This window comes from Hippichthys cyanospilos, chromosome 3 (genome assembly GCF_059441005.1).
Source record: "Hippichthys cyanospilos isolate Australia breed blue-spotted pipefish chromosome 3, RoL_Hcya_1.0, whole genome shotgun sequence".
NCBI classification, from domain to species: Eukaryota; Metazoa; Chordata; class Actinopteri; order Syngnathiformes; family Syngnathidae; genus Hippichthys; species Hippichthys cyanospilos.
In genome coordinates, this window is record NC_142371.1 from 4,631,515 (window position 1) to 4,646,959 (window position 15,445).

Genomic DNA, 15,445 nt, shown 5'->3' on the forward strand with positions numbered 1-15,445 from the left:
ATTTTGCAATGTTTTTCATGCAGGGGCATTTATGATCCCTTTTCTGATCCTTTTGGTTCTTGAGGGAATCCCTCTGCTGCATCTGGAGTTTGCCATCGGTCAACGTTTGAGGGCTGGCAGTTTGGGCGTGTGGTCCTCCATTCATCCTTACTTGACCGGGATTGGTGAGCATCATTCAAAGATTTTAGTAGGAGCTCTAGAAGGAGCCTAAACATTTTTCTTCAATTAATTTGCAGGTATCGCCTCCATGTGTGTCTCTCTGACCATAAGCCTTTATTACAACACCATTATTGCCTGGATTCTTTGGTATTTTTTCAATTCCTTTCAAGACCCTTTGCCATGGAGCTACTGTCCAATGAATGGCAATTTAACAGGTATGCTTACCCTGAATTAACTCATTTTTAAGTACAAAGTAAAAAAAACCATCAACAACAACATGATTTCAGGTCTGGTCTCTGAGTGTACAAGGAGCTCCCCAGTGGACTATTTCTGGTACAGGGAGACTTTAAACACAACTACAAGTATTGTGGATAATGGCGGCATACAATGGTGGACGTTGTTAAGTCACATTTGTGCCTGGGCTGTGCTCTACATCTGCATCGTTCGTGGTATTGAGACAACGGGCAAGGTACATACTTTCTTTCTAAAGGGAACAAATAATGACAAATCGATATGCTGATATAAATATTGTTGCTTGCCCCAAGTGTATGCGTGTGTGTTTTTTAATAAAGTCTGCCTGTATAAATAAAGAAAGCTACAAAAAACCCACAAAAAATAACTAAAACGAAAATGTTATGAAGAAACTAAAAATGAATAACTCAAATTGTTTAAATATAAATATTACATCGTAATGTATATCGTGTTTGTCAGTGAATTTCATACAGAAACTCCTTCGTTCCATCTTCGTTTTTCTGCAAGGTATTTGCTGAATGCAAACAATACTCAATAATTTCTTTCAACTCTAAGTAAAATCAAACATTTTGAAAAAAATACATGCTTAAAAAAGTAACAAATTGCCTCTAAATGAAGTTGCGACGCTCCAGCTACACACCTGGCCATCATGGAAACAAAATCCATTATTATCATTGGCCCAGAAACACAGGGGATACAGAGAAGATATAGTTTGGTTACAAGTCAGTTTTTAGTGGAAGTTGTGATGAAAGCCACTAAAAATGAATATTGCCCATATACATCATTTAAATGGTCCTGACAAATAAGCTGTCACATGCATGTTTTAAAGACAAGTTCCACAATATGTCTCATTTGAGACAAAATATAGCGGCATCCATCCATTCTCATTAGCCATTTATCCTCATTAAGGTCGCTGGCTTGCTGGAGCCTTAACCAGCCGTCTTCAGGCAGTAGGCAGGGGACACCCAGGACTGGTTGTCAGCCAATCGCAGGGCACACAGAGAAACACAACGATTCACACTCACAATCACATACTTTTATGAAAAATTGTTGATGGTCATTACTTTTCTTGACAGGCTGTATATGTGACGTCAACTCTTCCATACGTAGTGCTGACCATTTTTCTGATCAGAGGACTGACACTGAAGGGATCTTTGACTGGACTCAAATTTCTATTTACACCTGATGTAAGTTTGTCATGTTTCAAAACATACTGACATGATTAGCTACCTTGCTTGGTCTTTATGATGCATTTGGTTCTCAATTATTACGCCTATTGCATGCTTCCAACTGATATCTATTTGTTCATACACAACATTTTTTTTTTTTTTTTATTTCTTGTATAAGCATAAAGTCATGATGAATTACTCCCAATCTGCAGCTGACAGAGCTGGCTAACCCTTCAACATGGATGAACGCAGGCGCTCAGGTCTTCTACTCCTTCTCTCTAGCTTTCGGGGGCCTCATATCCTTCTCCAGTTACAACTCAGTACAGTAAGTTTTTGGCATTTTACAGATTTTAACTCTTTCAGTGCAAAGCATTATCGGAAAAGGCAACCCCTAGGGTACCAGACGATTTTTAGCATTTTCACTCATCTTTCAAGGCCAACAGAAATGTTGTGCTACATCTATGTAAACAAGGATGGCATAATATGAAAGATTGATTTCCATTCCTTAACTTGAATTACAAGTATGTCATGTATGCGTAGTATGTTTGGCTTTCATCCTCAACTTGAGCAACACTGCCATCCAATGGTCACAGTTCATTACTGCATTGCTCAATCGGCTTAATATTAAAATAATCATTAGTCGAAGGTGTCAGCTACCCTCTCAAAAAAAAAGACAAAACATATTTAATGAGAATTCTCATGGTTGGCACACACTGTACGTATTTTTAAAGATGACAATTCTCGTACATGGCAACGAAAGATTTACAACCAGCCACGGATACCAGCCTCATCTTGTATGTGTGTATATGCTTACAGTAACAACTGTGAACAGGATGCGGTGATCATCTCTATCATTAATGGCATCACATCTGTGTTTGCTGCTACGGTCATCTATACAGTCATCGGCTTCAGGGCAACGCAACAATTTGACACCTGCATTAATGAGTGATTATTATTCATTACATTCTTATATGTACATTACATTATTTCAGCAAGCCTTTGTGTAATGCATATCTATTTAACATTTAAGAAACATCCTGATGCTACTGAATACATTTGACCTTCCTGAGGGAACTATCACCGAAAGCAACTACACCGAGGCCTTGCACCATCTCAATGCAACATACCCCGATGTTCTTCAAGGGTTGCAACTGGGCTTCTGTGATTTAAAAACATTTCTTAGTGAGGTAACAATTCAACTACCGTTTTACTATATAAAACTACAATGGAACCTCTTAAGTCAAATATGAAATGTTAAAATAAATTCCAGTCAACGTCCTTCAAACGGTCACATTATACCTTGGAGGCTTCAGTGTGTTTGAAGATCACAGCTTCATACTTGCTGTTGTGTCTGTTTCTTCTTTTAGGGAGTTGAAGGCACTGGTTTGGCTTTCATCGTGTTCACGGAGTCCATTACAAAGATGCCCTTCTCCCCACTGTGGTCTGTCCTCTTCTTCGTCATGCTCTTCAGCCTCGGCCTGTCGTCTATGTTTGGGAACATTGAAGGTGTTGTGGTGCCTCTGCAAGACCTCAAGGTTTTTCCTAAAAAATGGCCCAAAGAAGCCATTACCGGTAGCTCACAAACTCATTCCACCAATTTACTTTGTGATTTTTTTTTTTTTTTAATAAAATCCTTACGTTTTTTTTTTTTTTTACATTTTCCTCAGGCGTGACATGTGTGGTCTGCTGTCTGGTGGGCCTAATTTTTGTCCAAGGCTCTGGGAACTATTGGCTGTCTTTATTTGACACTTACGGAGGATCAATCCCACTGCTGGTCATTGGCTTCTGTGAGATGATTTCAGTGGTTTACATTTATGGGATAGACAGGTAATTAAAATACTTTCTTTTTTATGTATTCATTGCGAGCCCTTGTAAAATGGATTTTTGACTTCAATAGCTGTCATTTTCACTCATCAAATAATGTAGTTAAACCTTAGAAAATATCGATATGTTGCATGTTTCATGCAATGTTTTTTTTTATTAAATAATCTTTATGTGTGTGTAAAATTTATGTGTACTTTGTATGATATTAATATCCAAATCACTTTTTTATTTTTATTTGTGTGCCAAGGTTCAGTGAGGACATCGAGTTCATGATTGGACACAAACCAAACATTTTCTGGCAGGCAACATGGAGATTCATCAGTCCCCTCATTATGATCTTCATCCTAATCTTTTACTTCATCACTAAAATTTCTGAAAAGATCTTTTATAAAGCCTGGGATCCCGAATATGTACGTTTACCCACATCTTTCTGGAAATATTACTAATAAGAACCTTTTACAGCATCTGTAACTCATTAATGATCAATTCTGTTTTCAGGAAAAATTCCCAACTCTGGAGGAGAAGAATTATCCACCCTGGATCTATGTGATTATCTTTATCCTGGCAGGAATCCCCACTATTGCTGTACCTTTCATTGCACTCTTCAAATGTTTAAGGGCAAAGACGACAAAGAAGTCACAGCTCAGCATTGAAATAGATGACAAGCCCAAATTATCACTGACGTAACTTTGTCTTAATCTAATTACAAAAAAAAAAACAATACGTGCGCCTATTGTTCGCACCGTTATGCATTCATATTCTACTACCATACAGTAGTGCTTTATAATGTTGTACCTACAGTATGTGTCCAGAAGGGGACAGTATAGAGATTTGTTAAGTGTACATTGTTTTTTATGTGAATGTGTGTGAATACAATGGCTTGCCGTTAAGAATTACTGTTATTTATGTGATTATTTTCAGCAACCATTTGAATCGTTAATCTTGTAATGTTTCTGCAATTTGTGTTAAAATGTGAAGTCCTATTACCAGCTTGTGGTGTTTCTTTTCTTTTCTTTTTTTAAATGTGTACAAATTCAACCCACATTTTGGCGTTTTGGCACATTTTGTTTTAGTTTTGGGGGGAATCTTTACAATTTGTCATGATTTATTGATTTTAATGAAAGTGAGAGAATCAGCCTTAAAGTATAAACAACTCATTTGTTTGCTTCTTTAAATAGCAATGCATAGTACCTTTTAATTTATTTAAATGCCAGGGGGAATGTATACATTAGTCAGAAATAAAGTCTTGAGACAGGTTTACAGGGACTTGATCATCTCAGGCCAAGCACCCTGCAGAGATTGCCCACTTAAATTTATTGTTATACTCCTTGTGGTATAAATTTAACAATTCAGCTGAATAATAAATGAAGGCAAGCCTCTCATTAAAAACTCTAGACATGAATTTATAATAGTATATCTCAGATGCACAGAAAAAAAATGCTAAGAGCCAGCCAGTAAATTAATATAATGAAAACATCGAACTGAGGCTCCAGAGGCTCAAAGAATCCTACTCAAATGAGTTTCATGCTTGCTTATCAAAGTCCTTCAAAATAAGCTATAATGTTGACCTCCAAGTAGGATCTTTTTTTCTTTTTTTGAGATTCACTCATTTGCCGCACACATTTGCCAGTTTGACAGACCATTCCCCACCAAGCCGGTCTTGAAGATGTGTCTTTCAGAGTGATAATTTAATGGCAGAAATTTGACAATTTAAACATATGGCCAATCACAGCCAACCGCTTTTGCCCATCTCGTCCCCAGGTTTTGTGTCAACGACTGGTTTGTTCACAGTGGCCTAATGCAAATGTGGCCAAGGGAATCTGGGTCCGACCGTCGCAATCCTAAAACCTTTATTAAATGAATGAAATTTGAAAGATGTCGCTACATAACATACCGTTAAAGTTACACACATCCATATATCGTGTGTCCTTTTTGAGTCAGAGCAGTCACACAGTTGTCCTTTTTGTGGAGTGGGCGGACGATGACATTGTCCTCGTTACTGTCACGTGCTATGGAATATGCTGGCTGCCTTTGTTGTCCTACTGCCTGTTCTGCTTTTCTGGCACTTTCATACAATGGTGCACTTGAGCACTGGGATGCTATTAAGCCTTTCAGACTACTACAGCTTGGATTCCAGCTCTCAGGAAAAACGAGCATCCCAATGTAGGATACATGGCACAACATATATCATCAAGAAACAGCAGCAAGCATCAAGTGTAACATCGGAAACGAGGTGAGTCTGCTACCTTTGAATTGAGCAGAGCTAAAGGCTGCATTTGTTCGACAGCAGTGGCAATTATGTTTTTTGACCAAGTTCCATAGAAAATAACTTGGGTTTTTTGGTTCCATCCTGATATGAAAATAATTTATATGTACGAAGACTTACTACATCTTTGGGAAGATGTCAACTTCAAACTTTTCAACAAAATCTTCCACCTTCCACAGGCAATGTCCCAGCGAGCCGATTCCTCCCAATGTGGTGGCGTTGTGGTGGAGTTCGAGCCTGATGACATCAGAAATGCAAGAGACAAGAAAGCTAGAAGCATACCAGGTGAGCTAATCTTTGAAGACAAACGGAATATATTGTCCAAATAAATATGTTTGATATAGAGTACCTCCATTCCATTTTTATGCATTTTTATAAGGTTCAGCGCTTATCTACCTCAAGGGTCCCAAGTTTCTCATCTATGTCAGTGGAGCTTTGTCAATGTGGGTAAGAATCATCTCCTGCAGACACAGACACACACGCACACACATACACACAAAAACATGGACAGAAACAGGTTAGTTTTTTGTTGTAAAATGTATTGCAACATAGTAGTTATGCAGGTTTGCAGGCCGTTGCCTCCAAATTGTGGGATACACTTCTATTGGAGTTTACTGTTTTTTTCTTGTGTTACGTGTAATGTTCAGTTTTCTGCAATTTATCCATGCAGAGAAGCATTTTTTGCATTCTAAGAGATGCTACAGTAAATCAAATTTACTTACAAAGCATAAGGCAGTACCAAGCATATCCAAGCACGTATCAAAGTGTTGACATGTACTCCTCATGCACAGCAAATGCTTGCAATGGCCAGATGCGTCACTGGCTTAACTTGTGAGAACACAGGCCTAAAATTTTGCAAGCATTCAATTTCCATTTTATGTTATATCATTATTTACAAACCACAAGCTATTTCTTTGCGCCCAGTACAAGTCGGGTGCATGGCATAAACCTGTGCACATGTGCGCTTGACTAGTTTCAGCTTGACAGTTAGAAACGGGCAGAAGATGCAAGCGGAGCTCCATAGGGGCATAATGTATGTAAACACTAAACCTAGCCTCAAATTGCATTACACCACCTACGCCATATCTTAGACCTGGTTTCACCCGGTCTAAAGTATAGTCTACCTGCTGTCACCAGCCAGAGGCTTGTGATATAAAATGCCCATGGTCTTGATCCGTAATGCCCACAGTGGTCTCCCAAATTGCAAAAGTCGGTCCAGTATACTAATCTCGGCACAAAAACAAGGCTGAACCAGTCTTGAAAATAGGAATTTTGGAGTCTTGGTTGGTCCACCAATTTTAGAAATTAATATAAAAGATGACCCAATAATCAATACCACATATATGCAGAGGGAACCACTTTTACAGTTAAAATTTTCATGTCCTCATCCTAACGGACATAAGCTATGACTGCTGACAACATTTGTTTCTCTTGTGCTAATCAGGGTGACCGAATGTGGCACTTTGCCATCTCTGTGTTCCTGATTGAGCTGTACGGACGTAACTTGCTCCTGACTGCAGTGTTCGGCTTGGTGGTGGCTGGCTCGGTGCTCCTGCTCGGAGCTTTGATCGGAGACTGGGTTGACCGCAATCCCAGGAATAAAGGTATGCGGTGGCAATTTCACACCTACCTGCGAATTTTAGCATGCATTACTGTGCATCAGACAAGCGGGTGATAAATCAGTGCATCTCAATCGAATCGGGGCCGTGTGCTGGTTTGCCGTCCCGCCATGTGGTAAATTGCATTCCCCTTCCGGCGTCTCGAGTGTAAATCACTTCCTGATTTGATTTCTACACTCAAAAGCAGCGAGGCACACGGTTCACAGTCACTGACATCTGGTTTAGGTTAGATTTCATAAATGAAAATATCATCCAGGATCTGAGAGTCTGTTTTTCTTTTGTCTTATTTCAGTTGCACATGCATCTCTTTTCATCCAGAACATCTCAGTGACAATTTGTAGCATTGTGCTTATGTTGGTCTTCTCATATAAGCAAAGGATTGAACAGATCTGGGACGGCTGGCTTACTGTGAGTACACCCAATATGATGAGAGCATTTCCATTCACTCATATTCAATAACAGGATAATGGCTGTGATTATTGCTGTTGCTGTTCTCCCCCTTTGTGCTGTGAGCTTGTGGCTTCATTCCATCTGTGCTTCCATAATAACATGTTGCATCGCAAAACTTACACAAGGTGGTTTGTTATACGGTGGTGATCGTCCTGGCAGATGTGGCAAATCTTGCAAGTACTGCGCTGACCATTGCCATCCAGCGGGATTGGATCATAGTCATCACCGGCTACAACCGCGGCCACCTAGCTGGTAAGACGACTTGAACGCGGCCACGGCGGACAAGCAAGCGCATTGACCTCGGTCTCTTTCATCCTGACGAAAGGAATGAATGCCACCATGAGGCGGATAGATCAGGTGACTAACATCCTGGCCCCGCTCGCGGTGGGACAGGTCATGACGTTGGCATCCAACGTAGTTGGGTGCGGCTTCATCCTGGGATGGAACCTCGTGTCTCTCGTAGTGGAGTTCTTCTTCTTGTCGCGGGTGTACCGCATTGTCCCCGCTCTTTCCATCAAACCACCAACGATGGAGGTGGACCAGGCCGATCTGCAGGGCATGGACAGGAGAGGATCACAAGGTATGATGGTGGAATTTCACATGTATGTATGCATGTATGCATGAATCACCTCCGACTGTATGTTTGCAGCCAGCTACAATGTATCATATGTGATATCTCAAATTCTTCAGATACCGTACAGTGAACCAAAGGATGCACAGTGAACCAAACAAAATAAGCTACATTTAGAGTCTAAAATGTTGCCCGATTTGTTTGGTTCACTGTCTAAATTTTAGACTCCGTGAAAGAGGTCAGCTAAAAGCAAATGATGAGAGAAGAAAGAGTAAAAACATTTGCGGCTCATGTTGAGATCCCAAGTATTTTGACACATGTTTCATGTGATCAAATTAATAAACCCATTCATTTTCTTAACCGCTTGTCCTCACAAGGGTCACGGGATTACTGGTGCCTATCCCAATTGTCTTTGGGCAGCAGACAGGGTATACCCAGAACTGGTTGCAAAAGACTAATGACCATTCACACCCACAAACAGCTAAGGGCAGTTTGGAGTGCCCAATTTACATACCCTGCACATTTCTGGGAATGTGGGAGGAACCAGAGAAAATAAAAAGCGGAGTAAATAAATAAACAAACAAACAGAGTTGCTGAAATAAATCAAAATAGACTCCTCGAAAAGGATACAGACCTCCAGCAAGGCAGAACAATAATACCAGACAATCATTGCAATAAGTGAAATCAGCGATATAGAAAGCCTAGTAAAATACCCCTGATGTTTTATAGCATTTACAGCACTTAAACACACAAATTTCACCACTATGTCTTCCAACTGTGGCAAAAAAATAAAATAAAATGAAAATAATATAAAAAATGGGATAACTGAAAGGTTTTCAATAAAAATGGCTGTGCTGATGATGTCTGGGTTTTCACTGTTCCATCAAATTTACATGATCTCAGAGTAAGTGTGTGCCACGATGTAGTGGTTAAGAAAGCATTATTACCACAATCCTACAGCCTACATTTTCTATTCTTCTCTCTCAAACGCACCTGATTGAAAGGATTAAGATAATTGTCAAGATCCTGCAGAACTTGCTGATGAGCTAATTGAGAGTTGTGCTCATACGAATGGTGAAACAAGCATATGTCATTTTGACAGCGATCTTGCGCCATAGGATTGCAGCCCTCGAGAACTGGAGTTGCTGTATATTCTGAATGGTCAATACAAGCAGTGGTACGCTCTCTACGAGGCTCTCAAAACTCCATACAGGGATCTTGGCATAGAACGATAACAGTGTTGTTAACAAAAAATATAAAGGAAGTTGTCAGTAACAACGGAAATGCAGGATGGCTGCCATCTGACTTCAGCAGCAAGAGCCGATTGTCAATCTAAGTTATTTTTTTTACGTTTGTGGACATAGAACATATGGCTATTCAAAAGATTTTTTCGGTTACAACCTGGCTGTTTAAATCATTCAATCCCAATTTCACATTTTTTTAAATCAATAATCCCAGGTATTTATTTATTTATTTATTTATTTTTTACAGTGGCTGGCTAAAGGAGGGTCTCAAAATTGGTGGTACAAAAGTAAATGAATACCTTAAGTTATTAGGTACTAGAATAACCAATTATTTTACTATTATATTAATCGATTACTTTAGTACTTTAGTTCCTTACTTGAGTGGTTTCTGTGACTCATTTGGCACCAGCCAGTTTTAGACCCTCCTCTAGCAAAACACTTGGAAAAAAAGTACATAACGTGAGATTGAATTTTTGGACCAAAGAAAATGTAAAAATACATTTTGTGGTTAAAATGAGAAAAGCAGAGGTAAGCGCACATCAAGAAACTTGCCAACTAATAGCATTAGATACGTATGTCTAATTCTTCTTTGTGAAAAGGAATTGTATGGTACCATATTGAACTTTGAAAATAATGCAGCACCTTATTGGTCCATTTTCATTGCATAAACATTCTCTCTACATACCGTCTGACTGACTTATTTGTCATCAGGTCAAGGTCAAGTTGATCAGCCTCTAGCAGAGGGCAACAGTGACGCAAGCCTTCACCTAAAAGAAATCACCTATCTCCCGCTGTGCTTCCGGAGGTTTCGTTGGCTGGTGAGCACCTGCAAGGATGGATGGAGGTCCTACTACCAGCAGCCAGTCTTCCTCGCGGGAATGGGCCTGGCGTTCCTCTACACCACCGTACTGGGCTTTGACTGCATCACCACCGGCTACGCCTACACTCAGGGCATAAGCGGATCCCTCCTTAGTTTGCTGATGGGCGTATCGGCCATCACGGGGCTGATGGGCACAGTCATGTTTACGAGGCTGAGAAAGACATACGGTCTGATCAACACTGGCATCATCTCCAGCTGCCTCCACCTGGGGTGCTTGCTCCTGTGCGTGTGCTCCGTGTTTGCCCCGGGTAGTCCCATGGATCTTAGTGCGCTCATGCCCTACTTTACTTCGAACTCCTCCTCGGAGCTTGGAGGGATGGCGAGCCAAAGACAAAAACACACGTCCCCTCTGAGGGGAGGGAGCAATCAACCTCTTCTACCTGACCGCTCCTCCATCCACTGGACAAATAACACCGTGCTTTTTGACAACGTGCCCTCCGGTAGCGCACCAGAGTCTTACATCTCCATTATCCTCTTGTTCTTGGGGGTCATCACGGCACGCATCGGTGAGCGGACACGCTTAAAACAAAACTCGGCGTTCAGTAGAGCTCAGTTACTTTTACGCCGTACCGTCAACCGTGAGCGCATTTTTATCCTCAACTTCATCTTCAACCTCTCTTCCAAATATTTTGGTCAAATGCAAAAAAGCTCTCTCAACTACGCTGAAAAGCAACATTATTAGGCAGCTGGATTGAAAAGGATATGAGTTTTGGAAGCAGATCTGTAATTGTGGCCATAGCTACTTACTCACTTATATCTAGTGACCAAACACCCAATTTTATCGTCTCTATGGGAATGAGAAATGAAAAATGAAAAACTTACAAATACAACTAGCCTAGGGTTTGTTCGGTCTCAACACATTTTCCATTGTCAAGGGATTAAAAAAAAAGAATACTGAGATTAATTAAGGTCTCTTATTAACTGATCCAGTTAATCTATTCTTAATCACACCTAAAGATTTCTGAGAAAAACCATCAACCAAAGTTTTTTTGTTTTTTTTACCTTTTTATATACATTGTATTATTGTGGCAGATCACGGCATTGATATACATGAACAAAAAAGTGGCTTTTGCCATTGAATTTTTTAACAAATGCAGTTGTACTCATTTACCTGCTGCTGCTGTATTTGATACAAGTCCCAAATGCTGATTGCAACCGAGAGTTCTGGCCATCAGGAGGAATGTGCTGTTTTCTTTTGTCAATCGCCAAATAATTCAAAGTTAACATTAAAATAAAACATGATTCATCCTGGCCATCACTGACTTACTCAAATGCGAAATGTCAAAATATGGCTCGCTGCATTAGCGTTTTTGTTGATATCACTAGCTGTGGCTGCAGATTTCAGCTGGGTGCATCGCATTTATGTGGTATGCTAAACTTGAGCAGCTTCTGCGGTAAGCAGCAACTTTACATACTACGTACAAAGAATGCATATCACTCTATGTTTATCAAAGGGGCTGTTGGGACATTTTTAGAGGGAAATCTACCATTCATCAGACCGACATCTTTCATATGCTCTCCCATTTTCACAGCCTCCTTCTGCTGCTGAACCTACCCTCCAACCCATAACAGGCACCCATCAGTTTAGGTCAAACACAGTGACAGCCAATCAGTGTCCACTTCATGGTGTGACCGGCTGTGACTGGTTTTACAACCCACAAATGCAAGCACAAGAAGCCCGACACATTAAAAAAAAAAAAAAGATCCAAGCAGCATACAGAAATCATAAAGTTGTAGATTGAAATTAGATTAATTAGATTTAAAAAAATAATAATGGTTTAACTATAACTGCGATTAAGTGATCACAATTCATATCTTAAACTGACACCCCTAGATTCCTATTATTTCTCACTCTCTCGTGTACCCTATCACGGTATCCAAAATTCCACTCTTTATTATTCAGTACATGATGTAGCATAATTCTATGCCACTGAAACTACAACCACAATAATAGAGGCAATTTAGAACAATCCTGAAACTGTCAATCAAAATTGCACCGTATTTGTAAAGGCAGAATATGTGAGTACAGTTTTGGCTATCTTTGAGCAAGTGATCATTTAGATGTACAGAATACTCTTGCGACTTGAAATTAATGGCTTCCCTGGTCATTTTTTTTCAAGCCAGGTGTCACTTGTGTTGCAGGTTTGTGGTCCTTTGACCTGACAGTCACCCAGCTGTTGCAGGAAAACATCTGTGAGTCCGAGCGAGGTGTTGTAAATGGGGTGCAGAGCTCTATGAATTACCTGATGGACCTGCTCCACTTCATAATGGTCATCTCTGCTCCACAGCCACAGCATTTTGGCATCCTAGTTCTCATTTCTGTGCTCTTCATCACCACTGGACACACTATGTACTTCCTGTATGCGCACAAAGCCAAACGAAAACGGCGCCTGGACACCTAAAAGGGGAGAGAAGGCCCGCAAATGCAAGCATGGGATGCTTTACCGGCGCTGAGTCCACTCTGACCATGTGAAATGAATGTCTCCTTCCTGCTCCGTGACTTAGCCATTCATTTCAGCACACCACGGCCAGAGTCTGTCTCACCTCAGCTGCTTACTACCTGCAGGCGATAAAGCAGCAAACCAGAACTCAGGTGCAATAGCATGGAAGATCATGAATATGAATGGCCTCTAGAAATGCAGCGATGAAACCTCCAGGGTAGATGTCCTAGTGGAATTTACAACAGGACTTCCTAAACCCCATAGGATTACTGCAAAGCGTTCAATGAACCTTTTAAAGCTCTCTCTATGAAAGTGGATGGATGGTGACTTTTTTTTTTTTTTAACTTGCAAGTACAAAAGAACCGCTGTTGTGAGGAAAACACTGATGGACTTAGATAAAAGAGATATATTATAGACCTTACTGATCCACCCACTTGGATATATTCCAAATGTTTCCAGTAAAGGAAAATAAAGGGAATTACAAATGAGATCAAATGAAATAAAGATGAGATAAAAGTAAGAAGGGCAGCTCCATATTTAATGGACAATGCTTTTCTTTGACCTAATTAATTTTCCTGTGCAGGTCTCATGCAAACACACAACACCAAATAAGCATGCCCCTCAGTGGTATAGAACACAAAACATTTCTCCAATCTGTTTTGTATAAATTACACATATTACGTTTTTTGTTTTAACCTACTGGCAATGTTCAATCACACTTTCATCTTTCAAATATACTCAAGATGACCTCACCTCAACAAAGAGCAAGAAAACAGTCAGGCGTACAGTATATACATCACTTGGAATTGTTTTTCTGCTGTTCCATGTTTTCATATTGCCTCCGAGTACATCCCACAACCGGCAACACCTCTGCAATCTATTTGTATCATTTTCTTGTGTCTGCTATATATCATGTGTGTTGTCATTGTTTATTTTAGACTGATATCATAACAATGAATAATAAATATTTAAATGAAATTCCCTCCCAACAGTTGTAATGTGTATTTTATAACGATAAATATGACAAAGGTTTAGTCAAAAGCTAAATAAAGGGAGCCACATTGGCTTAGCCAATTAATCCTGACCACTAATTAAAACTTCCATAATCAAGTACCAACACAATAGAACCTCGAAAAGCCCTGAAAGTCATCATCACTATCTGAACGCCAAATGGCTCCTCCCATTTAAGACCCGGACGTCCTCTCCTATCTCCTCGTCAATTGTTCAAACATCCTTGTTACTCTTCCACGGGTAGACATCTTGGGACCATTCAATTTTGTTTGAAATGGAGGTCTTTGGAGATTGTTTGCTGATCATCTTGATTGGGATTTTCTTGCCCTTCGCTTTTTCTCCCTCCCACCTGGATACATCCATGCTGGCTTATTCAAGCACACGTCTATGGACTGAATGAAACTCGTCAAGCCGTCTTAAGAAAGAAAAAGGGTCACACATCGTTTTGTCAACTTTTTCATAATTTGTTAAAGTGTTTTAATAAGTGTGATTGCTGAAAAGTCCGTTGTGTCAGCTTCTCTAATAACAATGCAGATTCATGTACCTACTGTTTTGCAGACATTTCAAAACAGTTCTCGTCTGTAAGATAGGAAATCGGAATGGGTGTAATGCGTGTAATACGGAATGATACAAAACTGTCCGTGTTTATCATCATGCAAACAGTAAGGTAACATCCAGAGGTTGATACATTTGTGTATCAGGGAAAAAGTGTAACAAGCAAAATGCACTTTCATCACTACCTCCTCCTCTTGCTGCAGGCATACAGCATCCCTGTTGCTTTTCATCCTATTCCCTGATTAACGTGCACACACTAACAATTCTGACTTTAGGCATTCTCGCTTTGAGATTCGTTTACTTTAGAAACTGGGTCAGTGGTAGCACACTGAAACTGCCTCAGTGAGAAACTAGGAAAGGAGCACGTAGGAGCAAATTGTACAAAGCCATTTGTGGATATTCAACTCCAGCCACCCCTATTGTCTCCTTTGGATATTATACTGTCATACCTCTTAAGCTAAATGTCCCTGAGATCAAATAATTTAATGGTCATGCAAACATTCAACATTTCGAAATAAAAGCAAACCATGTAATATGCATTTTGTTTTTCCTCTCTGACGTCCACATTTTCTGACCAATTCCGATCGCTACAACTATAAATGTCAGCTTATCCCTACCACATGTCGTTTTTCAAAATTGAAATCTCTTTTTTTTTTCATTTTCACTCTTTTTTACCAATTAATCCGCTCACCCGTAATACTACTACTGTACTTATTATTATTATTATTATTATTATTACTCTAAAATCCAAAATAAAAGCAAAAAAGAAAGATTGTTCATGATTCCACATCATTCAATGTCTTCTCACATGATTCCAAATGCTTCATTGTAATTCCATATAATTCAAAATCCTGTCTTAATATGTTCCAAATTGTGCCACATCATTTGTGTCATATTATATCCATTTTGGTTACGTTCCCTCCAGTGTTGTAGTTTGAGACTAGAGTTTTTATGCAATCAAAATTCAGCTAACTGGTGTCGCCAGGCTGTATGAAATCTGCCCG

At 39.8% G+C, this 15,445-nt stretch overlaps 2 protein-coding genes and 1 long non-coding RNA gene across 5 annotated transcripts in view; 2 read left to right on the forward strand and 1 right to left on the reverse strand.

The window, feature by feature from the left end:
* LOC148425554 (sodium-dependent neutral amino acid transporter B(0)AT1-like) overlaps positions 1 to 4,376 on the forward strand; it is a 42,963-nt gene extending 38,587 nt beyond the window's left edge. For all 3 annotated transcript variants that reach the window (XM_088411582.1, XM_088411583.1, XM_088411584.1), the window contains 11 exons: positions 24 to 164; positions 237 to 374; positions 447 to 628; positions 1,488 to 1,598; positions 1,793 to 1,905; positions 2,397 to 2,525; positions 2,611 to 2,767; positions 2,948 to 3,152; positions 3,248 to 3,407; positions 3,652 to 3,814; positions 3,903 to 4,376. In XM_088411582.1, the coding sequence (XP_088267708.1) occupies positions 24 to 164; positions 237 to 374; positions 447 to 628; positions 1,488 to 1,598; positions 1,793 to 1,905; positions 2,397 to 2,525; positions 2,611 to 2,767; positions 2,948 to 3,152; positions 3,248 to 3,407; positions 3,652 to 3,814; positions 3,903 to 4,091 (1,688 nt within the window). In that variant the 3' untranslated portion in view covers positions 4,092 to 4,376. The remainder of the gene's footprint in view (positions 1 to 23; positions 165 to 236; positions 375 to 446; positions 629 to 1,487; positions 1,599 to 1,792; positions 1,906 to 2,396; positions 2,526 to 2,610; positions 2,768 to 2,947; positions 3,153 to 3,247; positions 3,408 to 3,651; positions 3,815 to 3,902) is intronic.
* LOC148425555 (uncharacterized) lies at positions 2,483 to 6,214 on the reverse strand. Its single transcript, XR_015865224.1, has 3 exons — positions 6,067 to 6,214; positions 5,791 to 5,907; positions 2,483 to 3,122 (listed from the first exon to the last, which is right to left on the reverse strand). It is a non-coding gene; the product is annotated as an uncharacterized LOC148425555 (long non-coding RNA).
* On the forward strand, positions 5,814 to 13,632 carry LOC148425556 (ferroportin-like). The gene is made up of 8 exons (XM_088411587.1): positions 5,814 to 5,955; positions 6,050 to 6,117; positions 7,115 to 7,274; positions 7,582 to 7,697; positions 7,865 to 7,991; positions 8,065 to 8,319; positions 10,266 to 10,940; positions 12,577 to 13,632. Exons 1-8 carry the CDS (start codon positions 5,853 to 5,855, stop codon positions 12,834 to 12,836), a joined length of 1,764 nt encoding a protein of 587 aa, XP_088267713.1. The 5' UTR covers positions 5,814 to 5,852; the 3' UTR covers positions 12,837 to 13,632.
* Positions 13,633 to 15,445: the final 1,813 nt, after the last annotated feature.

Coding starts and splice junctions, on each gene's coding strand:
- LOC148425556 (XM_088411587.1), top strand. CDS start 5,853: ATGTCCCAGCGAGCCGATTCCTCCCAATGTGGTGGCGTTGTGGTGGAG. Junction 7,275..7,581: donor CCGCAATCCCAGGAATAAAG/GTATGCGGTGGC, acceptor GTCTTATTTCAG/TTGCACATGCATCTCTTTTC. Junction 7,992..8,064: donor CAACCGCGGCCACCTAGCTG/GTAAGACGACTT, acceptor TCCTGACGAAAG/GAATGAATGCCACCATGAGG.